We start from the raw sequence: 16,429 nt of genomic DNA, 5'->3' as shown, positions 1-16,429 counted from the left end.
GAGTGTAGAGGGATCTTTTTGATACACGAGTCAGGTCAAGTTGTCCTGTATTTCAACCACCCATGGCATTCAGCATGAAACCCAAATACCTCTCTCTGCATGGCCACCAGGCCTCTTTAATCCCATTTTGTGTCACTTTTCCTTTCCTAAGGTCCAGCTTCCCTAGCCTTCTTTCTGCTTCAGGGATCTTTTTTTCTTCTTTTTTTAGGTGAGAGAGAGATAGAGAGAGAGAGTACGCACACATGTGCACAGGGGAGGGTGAAAGGAGTGGAGGGACAGGGAGAGAGAGAACCTTAAGCAGTTGGGCTAGGAGCCCGACACGGGGCTTGATCTCACAACCTGGAGATCATGACCTGAGCTGAAATCAAGAGGCAGACACTTAACCGACTGAGCCTCCCAGGCACCCCTTCCTCACCTCAGATCTTTCTTAACCCGCTTCCTTATCCCTTATTTCTGCCAACCACTCTCTTCTGTTTAAATCTTACTTCCTCTTTAGAACATGTCACTGTATGAAATGACCTTACTCATTCATGTACTTGTCTATCTCCCTTCTCTAAAACTGTAAGATCCTTGAGGGTAGAGAAGCTGTCAGTCTTATTAAGAGCTCCGTTCCTATAAACTTAGAATGAACACATGATTGGTCTTCCACTAGGATTCAGAGTGAACAAACAGGACCCATTGAAGGGAACAGGAAATTTTGTGTAATTGAAACTTTTAGGAAAGGATTAAAAAACAACAGACCTTTTTGCACACGGGAAAAAAAAAAAGGGTAGTAAGACCAGATGCCATTCTAACATCCAGGTCAGAACAGATGTCATTCTATCATCCCTTCCCCAAAGTTCTGCATCGACAGGGCCACAGAGTGCCTGAGAGACAGAACTGCCACCTCCTCTGCCCTTGACTTCTAGTGACCTCAGGCTTGTTTCTCTCCTGAGGCATGGGTCTCTCTGGCTCTTCTTCCGCCCACCCTGGCTGGAGCTCCCCCACACAGCTAGCTCAGGTTCATAAGCCTTCTTTCTCCTAGCCAGTGAATTCAGAGAGAGAGGACCCCCAAAGTTGTTTTGTGTTTGCACTCCAGAATCATCATCAGCACTCCTCCCCAAGCAAGAGGAGCACAGAATCCTGCTCCTGTAAACTGTGATAGCATGCGGAGACAAAGTCCTACATCACAGGGCTCCACACGCTCTGTGGAGAGGACACGTGGATGCACACGCGCTGGTGTCCACAATTCCCTGAGCTGATGTCCCAGTTTTCTTTCTCAATTAGCACTAGACTTCTGAAAGCTTAATTTTGTTATAATTTATTATCTCAGTTGGGGGTGGCCAAGGGAGAAGGTGGGGAATTCCTTTGCCACAAAAACATCTGTTTTGCTGGACAGCAAAATTTAAATTATGACCTCAAGACTTGAGCAGGAGTGTGCAGATCATTCGATTCGGTTTCCTAATTTTGTAGGTGGAAGCTCCTAAGGCCTAGAGAAGGTATGGAACTTGCCTCGGGCCACCAAGCTAAATAGGGACAGAGCTGAGGTAGCACTCAGGTTTCTTTACTCCTAGCCCAGACTTAGCCACCCTAATATCTTGAGGATGGCTTCTATCTGAAACTTCTCTTCCAAAGGCCAATAATAGCCATGGTCACCAAATACAATGGCCCTTTCTCAGTCCTTATCTAGCTTGGCAGTGCCATGGAATAGAGCCCTGCAGCCACACAGAACTTCCGGAAGCACATTCCCTCCCTGGAGTTCTCAGCAGGGTACTGCTCCTGCTCCTCTGACTCCCAGCCTCTTTTCCCAGGGGGAGCTACTTATGAGCCTACCTAAGGCAGATGTCCCTGCTTCCCTCCACATCGGGGTGGGGGGGGGCTTCTCCTCTCCATCTGCAGGGGAGCTACACCCCCTCTCACGGCCTCACCACGCAGGACAGCTGGGCCCAATCCTCCTGCCAGCCCTGACCTCTCTTCTAAATGCCAGAATGCCTTCCTAACACAACCACTGAATGATGTGAGCATAATACAAAAGTCATCCTGGAAGGACCCAAAATTCGCCCTTGTGCTTTGACTTGCCCTCTTCTGTCTACTACCCCACTCCCTGGTCCTACGCCTCCTGACTTGATGGCATCACTAAACTCTAACATCCAGGTTCAAAACCGGGAGAACTTGTCTGATCTCCTTTCTTCTCCCCATGCTCAACTAGACACCAGGTCTCACCCATTCTGCCTCCCTCAATCTCTTCCCCACCCAGTTCCTCATTGTGGTTCCTTCCAATTTCCCAGTTCAGACTACAAAAATCTCCCTCTGCTTTTCAGCATCTCTACTGGTCTTCCTCTTCAAGCTCTGCTGACTTGGCACCCTACTACCTTACCATGGATGGTAGTGCACACTACTCTATGTTCTAAGTATATGCACCTTAGCAAGGCAGTCTGGGAACCCCACAATCTAGCTTCGCTCTTCCTTTCTAACCACCGTTCCTCAAATTCCCAACAAGCCCTTTGGTCACATGATTGCCCAGTGCTCCCTGATGGCGCCCTGCATGTCTGAGTCCTCCTTCTGGGCTTAGCTCACACTGTTTCTTCTTCCTGGATGACAAGGGAACAATTCCACCTGAAATTAGTTTACGTAAAAAAAGGGATTTACTGGTTCACAGAGCCAGCTTCAGAGATTAGATGTCTTTCTGGCTTCCTTCGTCTTATTCTGCCTTCTCTTCATTCCCTCCCTCACACCTCAGTCTCTCCCATGATAAGCAAGCTTCCTCCTCACAGAGTAAAGGAGACGTGGAAACAAGGCCCCGGACAGCTCCAGGCTTTCATCATTCCAACCCAGGGAGGATCTTGCTGGGATCCCAGAAGAAGAGCTTAAAGAAGCTCAAATTCCAAAGAAGGACTCTGACTGGCCTAGACTGAGTCTTATCCCATCCCCCAGTCACTATGGCCAGGAAAATGTGATTTTGTGAATGGCAAGGCCTGGGTCACACACCCACTTCTTATCTTCCAGTGGCAGGGGGGCAGTGACTGGCAGCCTCACTGGAACAGCCTGGAAAAGGTAAAACAATGGGTATCCACTGAACTCTCATCTCTCCACCTAGCTGTCTTGAGGCACGTGTGATCCTAAGCTGTTGTCCAAATCAGACTCCACCGTTGCCTCTTCTGGGCCTTCATGGCACCAATTTGTCTCCTTCAACTGACTCAACTCTCTTGAGGGTAGGAATTGAATCCCTCGGTGATCAGCATAAGGTCTTACTCAAAGGTGTGACTCCAGAAAAATTTTCACAGTCTGCAATTACAATGCCTGACTATTTGTTTATGAAGTTATTGCCTGAGTCCCCTGGCACCTGACTTGTTCACCACTGAATCTCTAAGCACCCAGAATGGTGCCCAACACATAACAGGTGCTAGATATATACTGGGTAAATGAATAAATGAAAGGTTTGAATAAAGAAAGACTACCAGGCTTTGGTGTCCCGGTAAAGGAGCACAATTGCTTTTTCAATTCTTCTCACTTCAGCAATAATAATAGGGAAGGCAGGAACCCCCTCAACATCTTGTCCCCATCATGCCCCCTTCCAAATATTTCTCCATGCACTCACTAGCCTCACTGCCCTCTGGCAGTCTCAGGGAAGATGACACAAATTCGTGTCAATACCAGCTTGCCCAACCATCCTCTGCTCCTTCTACTACTTCTTTCCTATACCTTCAACATCTCCCTCCACATGGGCCCTTTCCTTCCTGCTTCTCAACAGAACCAGGTCCCACCATGTTAACCAAACAAACTATTAAAATAAAGCCCCTGCTCAACCTTATTCCCTCTCTCCCTTCTTTTGTCCCTCTCCTTCGAGAACCCATTTTCTTTTCTGGGGGTCTCCATTCATGGCCACCACATGCTCAGTCCCACTTACTTAATGCCCACTGCAATCTGGCTTTCCTCCTGCCACTCCACTGGGACTGCTCTTGCCAAGTTCACCAACAATTTCCCAGATCCGCTGGGTACCTGTCAGGCTTCAGCCTATTTGACTACTGCAGTATCTGATTCAGCCTCCTCCTTCTGGAAATTCCTTCCTTCCTTGGCTTACATGCTGCTGCTCCACTTCAGTTTTCTTTCTGTCCTTTAGCTCATCACCTTCTTGGTTTCCCTCACAGGCTCCTCTTCCCAAATGACTATCACATCCTGGAGCTGGGGCGCATGTGTATTGTGGGGGCTGCATCTTCTGCCTTTTCGCTTAGCCTGGTGAGGTGATGAACTTTCGTGGCTCCCACTGCTCACAGTAGCACAAAATCCCACACGGACCCTTCTCCCCAGGTGTGTCCTACGTCCTACCCCACATATCTGACAGCCTGCCAGGGATCTCCACTTAGATGATCCACAAGAATCACCACCATGAACAAAGTCAGTCATCATTTTTCTCTGCAGGCCTTCCCTCTCCCTCTTGCATTGCTCATCTCAGGAAATGGCACTACCACCCCACCAGTAGCCCAACTAGGAATCCTGAACTCATTTGTATCTGTATTCTTTATTTATTTTTAAAGATTTTATTTTATTTTCTAAGTAATCACTTCACCCAGTGTGGGGCTCAAACTCACAACCCTGAGATCAAGAGTCACATCTTTTCTGACTGAGCCAACCAGGCTCCCCCTTGTCTATATCCTTTAAAATGAAATTCCTCAGGATGCCTGGGTGGCTCAGTTGGTTAGGCGTCTGCCTTTGGCTTGGGTCATGATCTCATGGTCCTGGGATCAAATCCCACATTGGGCTTTCTGCTCAGTGGGGAGTCTGCTTCTCCTTCTCCCCCACTCCTCCCCACCGTTTGTGCTTGCTCACTCTCTATTAAATAAGTAAATACAATTTTAAAAATAAATAAATAAAATGAAATTCCTCCCCAATGCACTTCCACCTGATTATCAAATAAGTTCAATTTTCCCATTCCCCCAGTATCTCTAGTCTGTTTCCTCTTCCCATTCCACTGCTTCAAGTTACTTTTTAAACTTTTCCCACCTGGATCACAAAAATAACTTTCTGCCTGGTCTTTTAACCTCTGGGCATGACTCTCTCTCTAGTCCACATATGTGATCCTTTTCAAGTGCAAGAAATGACCCTGCCACCCATTTCCTTAGACCCTTATGGGTCTCGAAAGTTCTCATCACAAGAAAAAAAAATCTGTAACTATGTGTGGTGATGGATGTTAACTGGGCTTACTGTGGTGATCATCTTGCAATTTATGCAAATATCAAGTCACTACATTGAACCTCTGGACGTAATATAATGTTGTCAATTGCACTTCAGTAAAAAACAAAACAAAACAAACAAATAAAAAACCCTCCTGGTGGCATCTTATTGTACTTAGAATAAAATCTGAAGTCCTTAGCACATCGACAAGAAGCTTCATGGTCTATCTCGGTTTCCTCTTACCTCCTTCATCTCTGACAGTCCTCTTAGAGGCTATGCTCTAATCAAACTGAGTTATTTTACACTCCCATCCTGCTCCATGTGCTGACATATCTTAGAGCTTTTTTCACATGTTGGTCCCTCTGCCTGGCATTCCTTTTTTCCACCTGGCTAGCTACCTTCCATTTTTAAGACTCAGTCCATAGGCCACCTTCTCCCTGAACTTCCTGCCTAGAGATGGTGCCCTTCATCCTCATGGGCTTCCTGATCTGAAGTATAATCATCTTTTACATGTCACTCCCTTTGGGCTAAGTTCCTGAAGGGCAGGGACCTAGACCTTCCTCTCTACTTCCATGACACCCTGTACATGTCCAGTGAATCAGTAGATGCTCAGTAAATACTTATGGATGGAAAGACAGATTGACTGAAGGATAGATGGATGGATGGATGGTTGAAAGGCTGTATATACACTATTTTGTCTTTCCCAAGTCTCCTCCGAACCACCTGCTTCTACCAAAGCCAAAGTCTTCAGTGGTAGCTTCTCTCTCCTGCCACCCACAAAGAGCCCACACTTCCGAGGCAGCACCAGCAAATGATTTCAGGAGCTGTCCAGATGGTGGCTGGGGAACAAGCTGGTGTCAGAATCAGTGTCAAATGTGAGGACGGCCACCACCTCCATTTCCAAAAGGAACTCAGCACCAATCAAATACCTGCTATTCTCTCAGCCCCTATCTTCAGCCAAAGCTGCTGATGGGTACTGGGTCCCATCTGCCAGCTCTAGCCTGCCCACACTGGTGGTGGTCTAGAAAGAACCCCATAGGGTTAGAACGGAAAGGACATGGGCTTTGGAAGTAACCACATCATGGTCTAAATACATCACTGTCACTTACAAAGCTGTGCGGCTTTGAGCAAGCCACCCAAATTCTGAGCCTCACTCCTTCATCTGTAAGCTGGGAGTTGATGGCTATTTTTCCTCATAGGTTGATGTGAGGGGAAAAAAAAGAGAGGATAATGGATTGCATTGAAAATTATGAATGCTATGATCATCAAAGTCTTCCAATATTATTTATTATTCTGGCTTATGTACAAGTGAGTTTGAGTTCATTGTGAACCTCATTTCTTTCTCTTCTCTTCACTTATCAAGCATTTATGAAGCACCTCCTGTGTGTCAGACATTGGGCTCAGGGCTGTATTATGAGCAAAAATAAATCACCATCCCTGCTTTAGGGAGCTGTGGTAAGGAAGGGGCACTGAGGCCAGCAAAGAAGACAGATCTATTACATACATAATTAATTGACAATATATAGTTAGTGCTCTGAGATCCTGGAGGCAGGTGACCCAGGGTTGATTTTATGGCACAAGGAAGCTGTCCCTAAAAAGTAACAATTTTCCATAGAAAACCTCTCAGTTGGCTATGATGTAGACAGAGAATCCAGGGTAAGTTCTTAGCCATGTACTATCCTGACATGCTATTCCCTTTCTCTTTCTTCCTTCTTGGTTGAGAAATTAAGTGAGTAGGGGGACAAATTCAGGGCACTGACTATTAGCCTTGGAGGATTTTATTTTACTTTAATTTTTTTTGTGCTATGAAAAGCACAATGTTTTTCCTCTTCTCTGTAAAGAAAATTAGAACTAAAGATGGCTCAGCAGATAAAAGCTGTGGGCGGTAAATACTCCCACTATTCCCCCTTGCATTTCAGGCTTCTAGGTTTCTCTTTGCATTTACTGGATCTTAGAGCTAGAAACCTGAAAGAGGCCTGAGAAATTCTGTGGTGAAAGCCCACGTTCTATTTAAGAGATGAACAAACTGAGGCCCACAGGGTCTAAATGACCTGTCCAAAGTCAAATTAGAGAAATGAGTCAAAATTTAAAACACAGTTCTCCTTATCCTCCCCTTTTACCGATCTGCAAATCTCCTAGTCCCTGGATCTGAGGGACCTGACCCCAGGCAAGTTCCTTTACCTGCAGCCATCCCTGGTAGAGCCAGGCTGTCTCCATTTCTAAGAATCCTGGAAGCCACAGACAAACCACTCCCTCTAACATGTCACTGGGGCTCTCCTCCCAGAAACATCTTTTTTTTTACTAACAGGATACTTTCAGATCCTCCTCTTTGGTTTGAGAACCACATCTGCATGAAAAGTTTGGTTAGAGGTGGTTTCCTCAAAATGCCTCTCAGGACTAGGACTTTCTTGGCTGACAAAGCTTTGTGGTTGAGGTTGCTATTCAGCAATTCTCTTGGCCTTCAAAGAGCTTTCACAGGTACCCCCGACCCCTGCAGGATGGAACTGTAATTGATGCTTTTATGTTTAGAACCTCTCATCAAAGTTCCCAATTTCACGGACTGGTCAGAACAGGGAACTAGCTGGGGGCAGCTATTCCCCCCCTCAGAGAGGCAGGGGGAGAGCCACTTGTCTTGACTCCAAGTCCAGTGCTCTTTCCCACTCTTTGTAATATCACTCCAGCCTCATGGGCTGAAGCAGCTGCACCATCAAAAATGTCACATCAGTTATGACAACACAGTGTGTTATATAACGGCGTGCAGAGCAGGCAAGGGGAAGAAGCCATGAGCATGAACCGCAGCACTCCCCTTCTGGCTCTCAAGGAAGGTAAGGCCCACATACTTCAGAAGAGAACTCCATATGGGAAAGGAACACCCACTAATCAGTCAAAGGAATAAAAACTAGAGCTGACATTTGTATAATGATTTTTATAACACTGTTATATGGGCATTTCATACACTACATTATTTACTGCTCCCAACAACTCTATTAGGTATTTTTATTATCAGCCCCATTTTACAGGCAAAGAAACTGAAGTACAAAAAGTTAAGCAACTTGTTTAAGGTCACACACCAAGTTAGTGGCAGAGCAAAGATTTGAAGCCAGGTAGCCTGGTTACGGAGTCCGTGCTCCTAATCACCTGTCAGTTTTAGAGAAGCATGCTAAACGGCTTCTCTAAAAAACGAAACCAGTTATTTGCTCGAACCAGTAACAGGCCACTGCTCCTTCCTCTCCTATCCCCTATGCTAATGCCGGATGTGTTAGATGGTTTCTTTTCTAGCCAGTATTGTGTATGAGCAAGAAGCACAGGATAATATAAGAATGTGATGCAAATTTAAAGAAATTCTTAGAATGGAGATCATCTGAGCACCGTTAAGCTGTTTACAGTGATGCAGTCCATAAGGTAAAGTGCCCTATCCATAGTGCCCGCTGTTCTTAAATTCATGTAGTATGTGTACAGACACACACAGAGGTGTTTTTTGTCAACATCAAAAGTTCTTCTTTGCCAGTATCAAGTCTGGGGGTAACCTTTTCCAAAATGTTTTCTCATTTTGAAATCATCCTTTTCCCAGCTTGCCTATTGCCTTTCAGATCACGATGTGGCTCTTGTGATAATGGTCTGTCTAGCTTCATAAGAAATGAGAGCCTGAAGACACCCTGGGAGACAGGAAATCAAGTCCTTGCATCCAGATGGACTGACCACATGTCAGAAAACCAGGACCGTATTCTGCTCATATTGAATCTCCAGTGTGAACAGAGATAGGGTACTGTGAGTCACTGAAGAACACGAGTGACCTGTCCTATCTTTAGCAGATGTGGCACTCTGAGGAGCACGCCACTATCTGGGGAGTTCCAAGTGCTAGAGAAACAAGACCGTACTCTGACTCTGAGCATTGCGCATCTAACCTAGTCCCACACCGAGAGAACAGCAACTCCGGAATCTGTGAGAACCATGTCGATCCAGAATGAAGCCTCATGCATTTAATCTAGTCAGGAGCAACCCTTTCGACAAGCAGACATGTTCTACTTCAGAGTCCAACAGGTAACTGGGGTTCAGGAGTTCTGCGGCTGATTCCTGAGATCAGGTGGACCGTTTACTACTCTTCTGGCAGGAAGGTCTGTTGGTATTTACAGCTCAGTGAACAGTAAGCAGGGAGAAAGCACCATCCATCAGCAAAGGAGAACTCGTCTGCTACTTGATCTGACATTCTGTTTGCGCTCACGGGGTCTCCAGAGAGCAAGGTGCATCCATTTGAATAAACATGGAGATAGGAGGAAGGGGGAAGGGCAAAGCAGCCAAAGAGAGGACTCCAGAACTAACAAGTAGGAAGAAGAGCTGCTCTAAGAAGAGTAGCTCTCCAGAGTGCTGCCTCCACGTAGGACCATGTGGGACCCTTCGGGGATGTGCAGGAAACGCCCTTTTAGACAGCTGCCCTTTATAGAGTAATGGCTGCACGTGGTCATTCCCTTCCACACATGACTGCCACTTAATACAGGTGCTGCATGGCAGCGTGCGGGATGAACACGGAACACGGACTTGCTGTGAACGTAAGCTACAAAGGCAGAGACACCCAAGTTACAAAGGCAGGGTCAGCTGGTGGGAGGACACCTCCAGCCTTTGGTGGCAGGTGACGACTGAAGACCCCCTGCCCCAGCAGGATGGGGTCTGTCCTCAGAATCAGAACCTGCTGTATGGGCTGGGATATTTGTATGAGAAAGGACATCTTCACCTGGAAAATCCTGCCATTTATTTTACAGTGGCACCGAGCAAGCATTTTGGGAAAAAGCACACACCCCAAGTACCCCATTTTACTGTGTCCATTTATATATAAAGCCAGCAGGTTGCTGGCCACGCCTCAGTGCCACCTTTCAACTCTCTGTCTTCCTAAAATCCACTTACTGCTCCAGAAGCAGACAGCCTGAGTGTGACATCACAGACAACTCAACACCTCAAATGAGGGTGAACTGTGGTACCTACAGCAACTCCACGAGTTCTTTCGTTTTTTTGTTTTCATCAGGTACGTAGCCCTAACAGTTGTCACGGCACAAAGTGGGAAGTCCCTTAAAATGATATTTCTGTTCCTTCCACACTTCATAAAATATGATTCTTCAGGAGAGCTCTTTGTAAGTGTTTTGGTAATTAAATAAAATTAATACCTCCTTTTAAATTTTTGATTAGTCTGAATAAAGTGTCCCACGGATTGCAAAAATGATGAGGCCATATCGTAGGTGAGGTCCCGGCCTCCTAATGAGCAGAATTATGTAAATACCATGTATTGAAAAAGGTCACTGATTACTCATGGTGTGTATAAAATTTTGTTTGTGCTGTGTCAATGATCGTTGTTTATTTCTCAGTACTGAAATGTTGTCTGACACAGAGCTCCCAAAGGCTAACTCATGATCACCTATACAAAGGAAAACAAAACAAAACAAAACAAAAACACCCCAGCAAGCTATGTTCAAAAGAAACTTTTAATCAAGCATTAAGGATCGGGCTTTGAAAATGATGGTTTAATCTGTGGCACCTCTTAAATGGATGGAGGTTTCCCACTATAACATGCATCAAGCGAAAGAATTTCAAAGGTCAGTCTCCCTGCAACGTTCTTAGCCTGAAGTGGGTGTTAATACTTTGTTCTGAGCAGCATCTACTATTCAGTCCTTTGTCATATAACTTCACTTACTATTTATATATGGAAGCCTATTCCTTCCAATCAGTACGTCACAACACACAGTTGAGAATACAGGCTCAAAGGAATGGCTCTTTGCTCTTCTGGAAATGCTGATTTAAAAGGATCTGGAGAAATCTGAATATCAATATTCTTTCTCTCAATCCAACAGGAGCTATTAAACCCCAGACCCCATTAGGAAATCATCAAATTCTCACAGGGCAATCACCCATGCAGAACTCTAATTTCATTATCCAGGTGAAATAAAACAGCATCTAAATTAATTCATACATATGGCCTGATAGCTTGGTCACCAATCCCACTACACAGGGAAGTCCAGAAGTGCTTTCTGCAAATGTCACCCAGATTTTTGGGCCTCACCCCACCCACAGTACAGGTCTCCTGACTCAAGTAACTCTCAGTCAAGTGGCGATTGGGAAAATCATCTCTGCAAGGGAGGACTCAAAAGAATTTGTCACTAGGATACAGTGACACCAATCCCACATTTTGTGGTTAATAAAACATGTCCTGCATCCAGCTTGGCACAAGGCCCTGATCTGATTTATTTCGAGCCAAGCTGGAGGGCTCACAGAAAAAGCTACCATTCATGAATGCTTCAGGAGGACAGGATGGCAGGGTCCCTTGCAGCAAAATTTACACGGCCAGAAATCTTTTACACTGACCTTTTGAACAAACCTAGCCTATTTCCTAAAGAGTTGGTGTATTTTTAAAAAAAATTAATAGTTTTACTTATAAAATCTCAGTTTTGTCTGACATTTTTCTCCAAAAATATGTCCTGTGGGAGTAAGACAAGTGGGGAGTAGGGGGTACAGGGGAAAGAGAAGAAATGCTGATATCTGATTTAACCATCTCAAACATCAAAGGCTTGACTTTTTCCCCCTCCTCAGTGTAACTAAACATAAGACACATAAGACTTTCCCCGGAAAAGCTTACATGCAGCCTTCATTTAAGATTTCCTGCCCCAGTATATAATTAGGAATTTTCATTCTAAAATGGCACACCTATTTCCTCAGAGAACTCAGCTCTCTTTGAATAAAAAAGGCGACGTACCCTTTGGGGGACTCGGTATGTATTTTTAAACTTCTTATTAAATCAACCTAATTTATGGGACACATTCGGGGGAAAAAAAGCAGGTAAGGAGTTGTCTTGCTGGATGGAAAGTTAATTTGCTGACTACCCCCACCCCCTTCCCCGAGCCTTTCCGAATGCCTCCGGCCCCCTCCGAAGCGGCTCGGTTCTCTCCGCCGGAGCCCCGACTCCGTTCCGAACACTGCCGAATCCCTCCGAGCCCCGCGCCCAGTCCGCACCGAGCCTAGCCGAGCGCCACCGAGCAGAGCCCCATCGACTTTTCCGGCCTCAGCTGGGCGCTGTCCACCACTCGCAACGCCTGAAACCTCACCCAGCCCCGGTGGCTGGGGCTTCTACCCGGTTTTGAGGCCACCACTGCAGATTACAGACTTCTTAAGTTTTGAAACATCCCCCTCTGGGAGAGAGGGGTGGCGCTGCTCGCATTTACCGACCTGCAAGGGCTCCAGGAAGATGCAACATGCACCTTGTTGCAAAGAGCAATTCCCCAGGCCCCGCCTCCCCATCCATTTGGGCTGCACAAGCTCCAGAGAAGCCCCAGGCCAAATTACCCGTGGCTCAGAGGGGTGCGGCGAGCCGAGGGGGCCTCTGCAAAGAAAGCCCCAGGGAGCTCTCGAACGAAAATAAGAATATGTCAGGCAGACGTGGGGAAATTGTCTCTGAGTCGCTACTCCCTACCATCATGGCGCCGCCTAGAACCCGCTTGTCATGCCTGTTACACATGCAAGATTTTTTGCATCTTGGTTCTGAAACCGCAAGCATGCTTCGTCTCCCACCCACCTTTCCGCGAAAGGGGTTTTTATTTTCCATTGTTTTCCTACAGGATGCAATTACTTCAGCTATTCTGTCAAGTTGAAAAATAATCATTTTTGTTTACTGCACAGCAACCCCTAATTAGGAGCTGTGTGTGCACGAAGGTGTCACAGCAAAGCGACGTGGAATCCTTCGCTAAACGGTCTTAACGAACTCCTCAGTCCCGAACTGACAGCCCAACGGAAGCAGCAGGGCCAGGAGGCCGTGAGGGCGCACACCCCTTCCCCGCAGGCCACCCCCTCCCAAGCAAAGCTTCCTGTGGGCTCACCAGGAATCGCCGAGTGGATGGGGCAAGAAGCAAGCCTGAGAGTGGGAAGGAGGGGCGAGGCTCCTTACTGAGAAAGTGTGGAAGGGAAGGAATATCCCATTTTGTTTAAATTTTCAACCATCACTCAAATCCACCCCCAGTTAATTAGGAGGGGAAACTGATATCTTAGGCAGAAGGGGGCGGCCAAGTGGGGCCTGAAATCCGCATTGTGGGTACATTACAAGGAAAATGGCCTATGCAGAGTGTAAATGAATACATTGATAAAGGCCACTGAGTGAAGGAAAACTGCCCCTATCAGAAGAGCCAACGCTGGGGGGGGGGGTGGGCAGGGGGCCGGGAGGGGAAGTAAGGGACTGGCATTCAGCCTCAACCAGCATCCCTCTTCCACCTCTGCCTTGGATACAGCTGTGCCAGTCACATCTGCTTGGAAACCCATCTCCTTCCCTACCACATACCCCTTCCCTACCACAAACCCCTTCCTAACCCTAGTCCTTTTGGGGGGGGCGGGGGGGGGGTGAGAAACCACAACCTCCAATTCAGCACCAAATCCCTGAACAGCAGACACTTGATCCTCCACCCCAGCCTAGGGCTGGGTCCCCTCCATCTTTTAGTCAAGTTCAAAATCACTGCCCCAGTAGAAGAGCAGGGGCAAGTGAGATTAAGGACGTGGAAATGGAGGGGGGGGCGGGTGGAGGGAGGAGGAGAGAGAAGTACAGAATGAAACAGAGACAGAGATAGAAATGAAGGTAGTGATACACCCAAGAAGAGTAATGATCATAATCATGCCAATAGTGTGATGTTCTGATCAATATGGCGGACACTGTCATTCATACAACTACAGGCGCTCCATTCCCCCCCCCCCCCCCGGCAAAAAAAAAAAAAAAAAAAACCCACCCACCTGGGAGTTGGGGTGGAGGACCCAGAACCAACGTAGGGCGGGGGGGAGGGGAGTCAAATCCAGGTAGGGGTGTGTGTGTGTGTGTGTGTGTGTGTGTATGTATGTGCGAATCAGAAACCAGGCCTGGAGAGCAATGTAGAATGAGCAAGGTAATACAAATGACAAAAAATTATTAATAAAAGTACAAATCCCAAGACCACAGGGACTTACTTCATCTGCTTCACAATGGTGCTTTTTCCTGATTCTCCAGCCCCTGTTGGGACAGACAGGGGGAAAAACTGGTGAGTGTCAGCTTAGGGGAAGTGGGGGGGGGGCATGGGGATAAGGCAGGCGAGAGGGTGGACGATCCTAGGCACACAGTGGTGCCAAATCGGGGACCAGGTCTTCCCAGGCGCACGAATAGGGTGGGAGAGCAGGTGGAGGTGGGTGCGGAGTGGCCGGGGTCGGGAGATGGGGGTGGCAGCCCCGGTCCTTACCCAGCAGGAGTAATTTCACGTCTTTGGCGGCGCTGATGCCATCCTCTTTGAGGTTTTTCTCAATCGCCTTGCTCCGCTCGAGGGCGGCTCTCTCCTCTGCGCTCAGAGTACATCCCATGGTGGCCCCTTCCCTGCCACAGCCCGCACGACTCGGCTGGCACGGCTCCCCGGCTCGGCGCGCCCCCCACCCCCCCCAGAGAGCAGAGCCTGGGCTCAAAGGGGAAAAAAACCACGATATCCTTCCCTTGGCCGAAAACAAAAATGTCGGGAAACCAGAACCCCCCAAAAAGACAGCCGCTAACAAGATTCCAGCGCGGAGGCTCGCGGCAGCTGGCGGGCTCTAGGGGTGTCGAGACGAAGGTGGCCGGGGTCTGGGGCTCCGGGGCCAAGGGAGGAGGCGCCCGCGGTCCGAGGAGGCGCGGGCTGCAGGCACTGAGGCTTGTGCACGACCCAAAATAAATAAAATAATAGTTGAGGCAGGAGCCGCAGCCGGAGCCGGCGGAGGGTGGGGTGGGGGGCAGGGTGGGTCCTTCTGCCGCTGCTGCCGGAGGAGGAGGAGGAGGCGGCGGCGGCGCGGGGTGTGGAGGGAGTGAGTGAGGGGGTGCTGCTAGTGCATGTGCATCGCGGGTCCTCAGCCGACGGTGCGTCCGCGGCGCCTTTGCCGACCCCCGCGCGCAGAGCAGGGCTGGGCAGGGGGCCGGGCCGGGGCGGGGGGCAGGTCTCTAACGGGAGGCGGCGTCGCTGTCTCCCAAAGCTCGCATCGCTCGGTGAAGGCTACCGGAGATAGAGGGAGAGCGCGAGGGAGCCGCGGGCAGCGGGAGCTCGAGAGGTAGAGGGAGAGAGAGAGAGAGAGAGAGAGAGAGGGAGAGAGGCGGGAAGGGAGGGGAGAAAAAAAGGAAGGGAGAGCAAGCGAGTGCGCGCGCCACAGCCCGGGCGGGGGAGGGGGCGAGCGCAGCGCGCGAGTGCGCCAGCGGCTCTGCGCACCCCGCACCGCAAGCCGCCCGCTGACGTCAGCAGGGCCGCGCACCGGGCCCCCGGGACGGGGAGGGGCGGGGGCCAGGGGAGGCGCGCGCGCAGGGGACCGCGTCAGCTGGCGGCGGCGCGCGCGGCGCTGCCTCTCCTCCCCCCAGCGGCCCCCGGCCCGCGGCTCCCCTAAGTGGGCGCGTGCGGGGCCTGGAAGGGGGCGGAGCCTGGGGCCGGGCGCGCGCCGGGGCGTCCCTCCCTGCCTCCGCCCCTGCCCCCGCCCCCTCCTGGCGCGCGGGCGGCGTGGACCTCCTGGTCAATGGGAACGCTGGACTGGGCCGCCGGTGACGCGGTCAGGTGGGCCCCCCAGCTCGCGCCCTGCGCCGCCTAGTTAGCTCTCCCGCTTCCGCTCCATCTTGGCTCCGGTAGCTTGGCTTCTTGTTACTCTCCAGCTGCTGGGGCCGTAGCAGCCGGGACCAAGTGACCTCAGCAAACGCGAGGAGTCTGAGCAAACCCGCGTTCCCGAGAATTCGCCTGGGGCGTGAGGGCAGATGCGGATTGTCCGCTTCCTGCGACCCACCAACATTAACTGAGCACCTAGTATGTGAGACAGGAAGCTGTGAGGAGAGGAACACATCAGGATGAGACAAAGCCAGGGCCTGTTCTCAAGGAGCCTCTTCCTCCCCGTGCCGTCGTGGACCTTGCTCCGAGATTCCCGGCCATAGGTATCAGCCCAGCACACAAGTCCCACCCTGGGAAGCTTTCTGATCGGGAGGGACAGGTTTTCATGAGCTCCTAGCACATGCTTATGCTCTACGTAGAGTTTAAACGCTTTTGCTCATTTTGAACGGTTTAGCTTGGTTGGAGTCTTTGCATTGAATTCCCTTGTCCTGCCCCTTCCCCAAAACACAAATACGTAAAATAAATTTTAGATTTTTGGTGACAGAAGAGATTTTCTCCCTTTTGTCAATTTTTAGAACACTTTCCCCCTCTTCTTTTTTCCAAATGAAGACCCAGAATCCGGGGTCAGTTATTTAGCATGCAGCTAATCAAATACCGAGGAAACACGTACATATTTGCCAAAAATC

General features: G+C 49.0%; 1 protein-coding gene across 2 annotated transcripts in view; it reads right to left on the bottom strand.

Annotated features, from left to right (window-relative positions):
- Window positions 1-15,387, bottom strand: part of GNAO1 (G protein subunit alpha o1) — a 164,482-nt gene extending 149,095 nt beyond the window's left edge. Inside the window, exons 1-2 of one of the 2 annotated variants that reach the window (XM_059383069.1) lie at window positions 14,379-15,387; window positions 14,113-14,155 (exon numbers count right to left, since the gene is read on the bottom strand). In XM_059383069.1, coding sequence (XP_059239052.1) covers window positions 14,113-14,155; window positions 14,379-14,496 — 161 coding nt within the window. In that variant the 5' untranslated portion in view covers window positions 14,497-15,387. The remainder of the gene's footprint in view (window positions 1-14,112; window positions 14,156-14,378) is intronic. The other variant, XM_059383070.1, reaches the window with a different exon arrangement.
- Between the last annotated feature and the right edge of the window lie 1,042 nt (window positions 15,388-16,429).

The sequence above is a fragment of the Mustela nigripes genome, chromosome 17, assembly GCF_022355385.1.
Source record: "Mustela nigripes isolate SB6536 chromosome 17, MUSNIG.SB6536, whole genome shotgun sequence".
Classification (NCBI taxonomy): domain Eukaryota; kingdom Metazoa; phylum Chordata; class Mammalia; order Carnivora; family Mustelidae; genus Mustela; species Mustela nigripes.
Note: the sequence above shows the minus strand (reverse complement) of the source record. Positions and strands in the feature narration are given on the sequence as shown.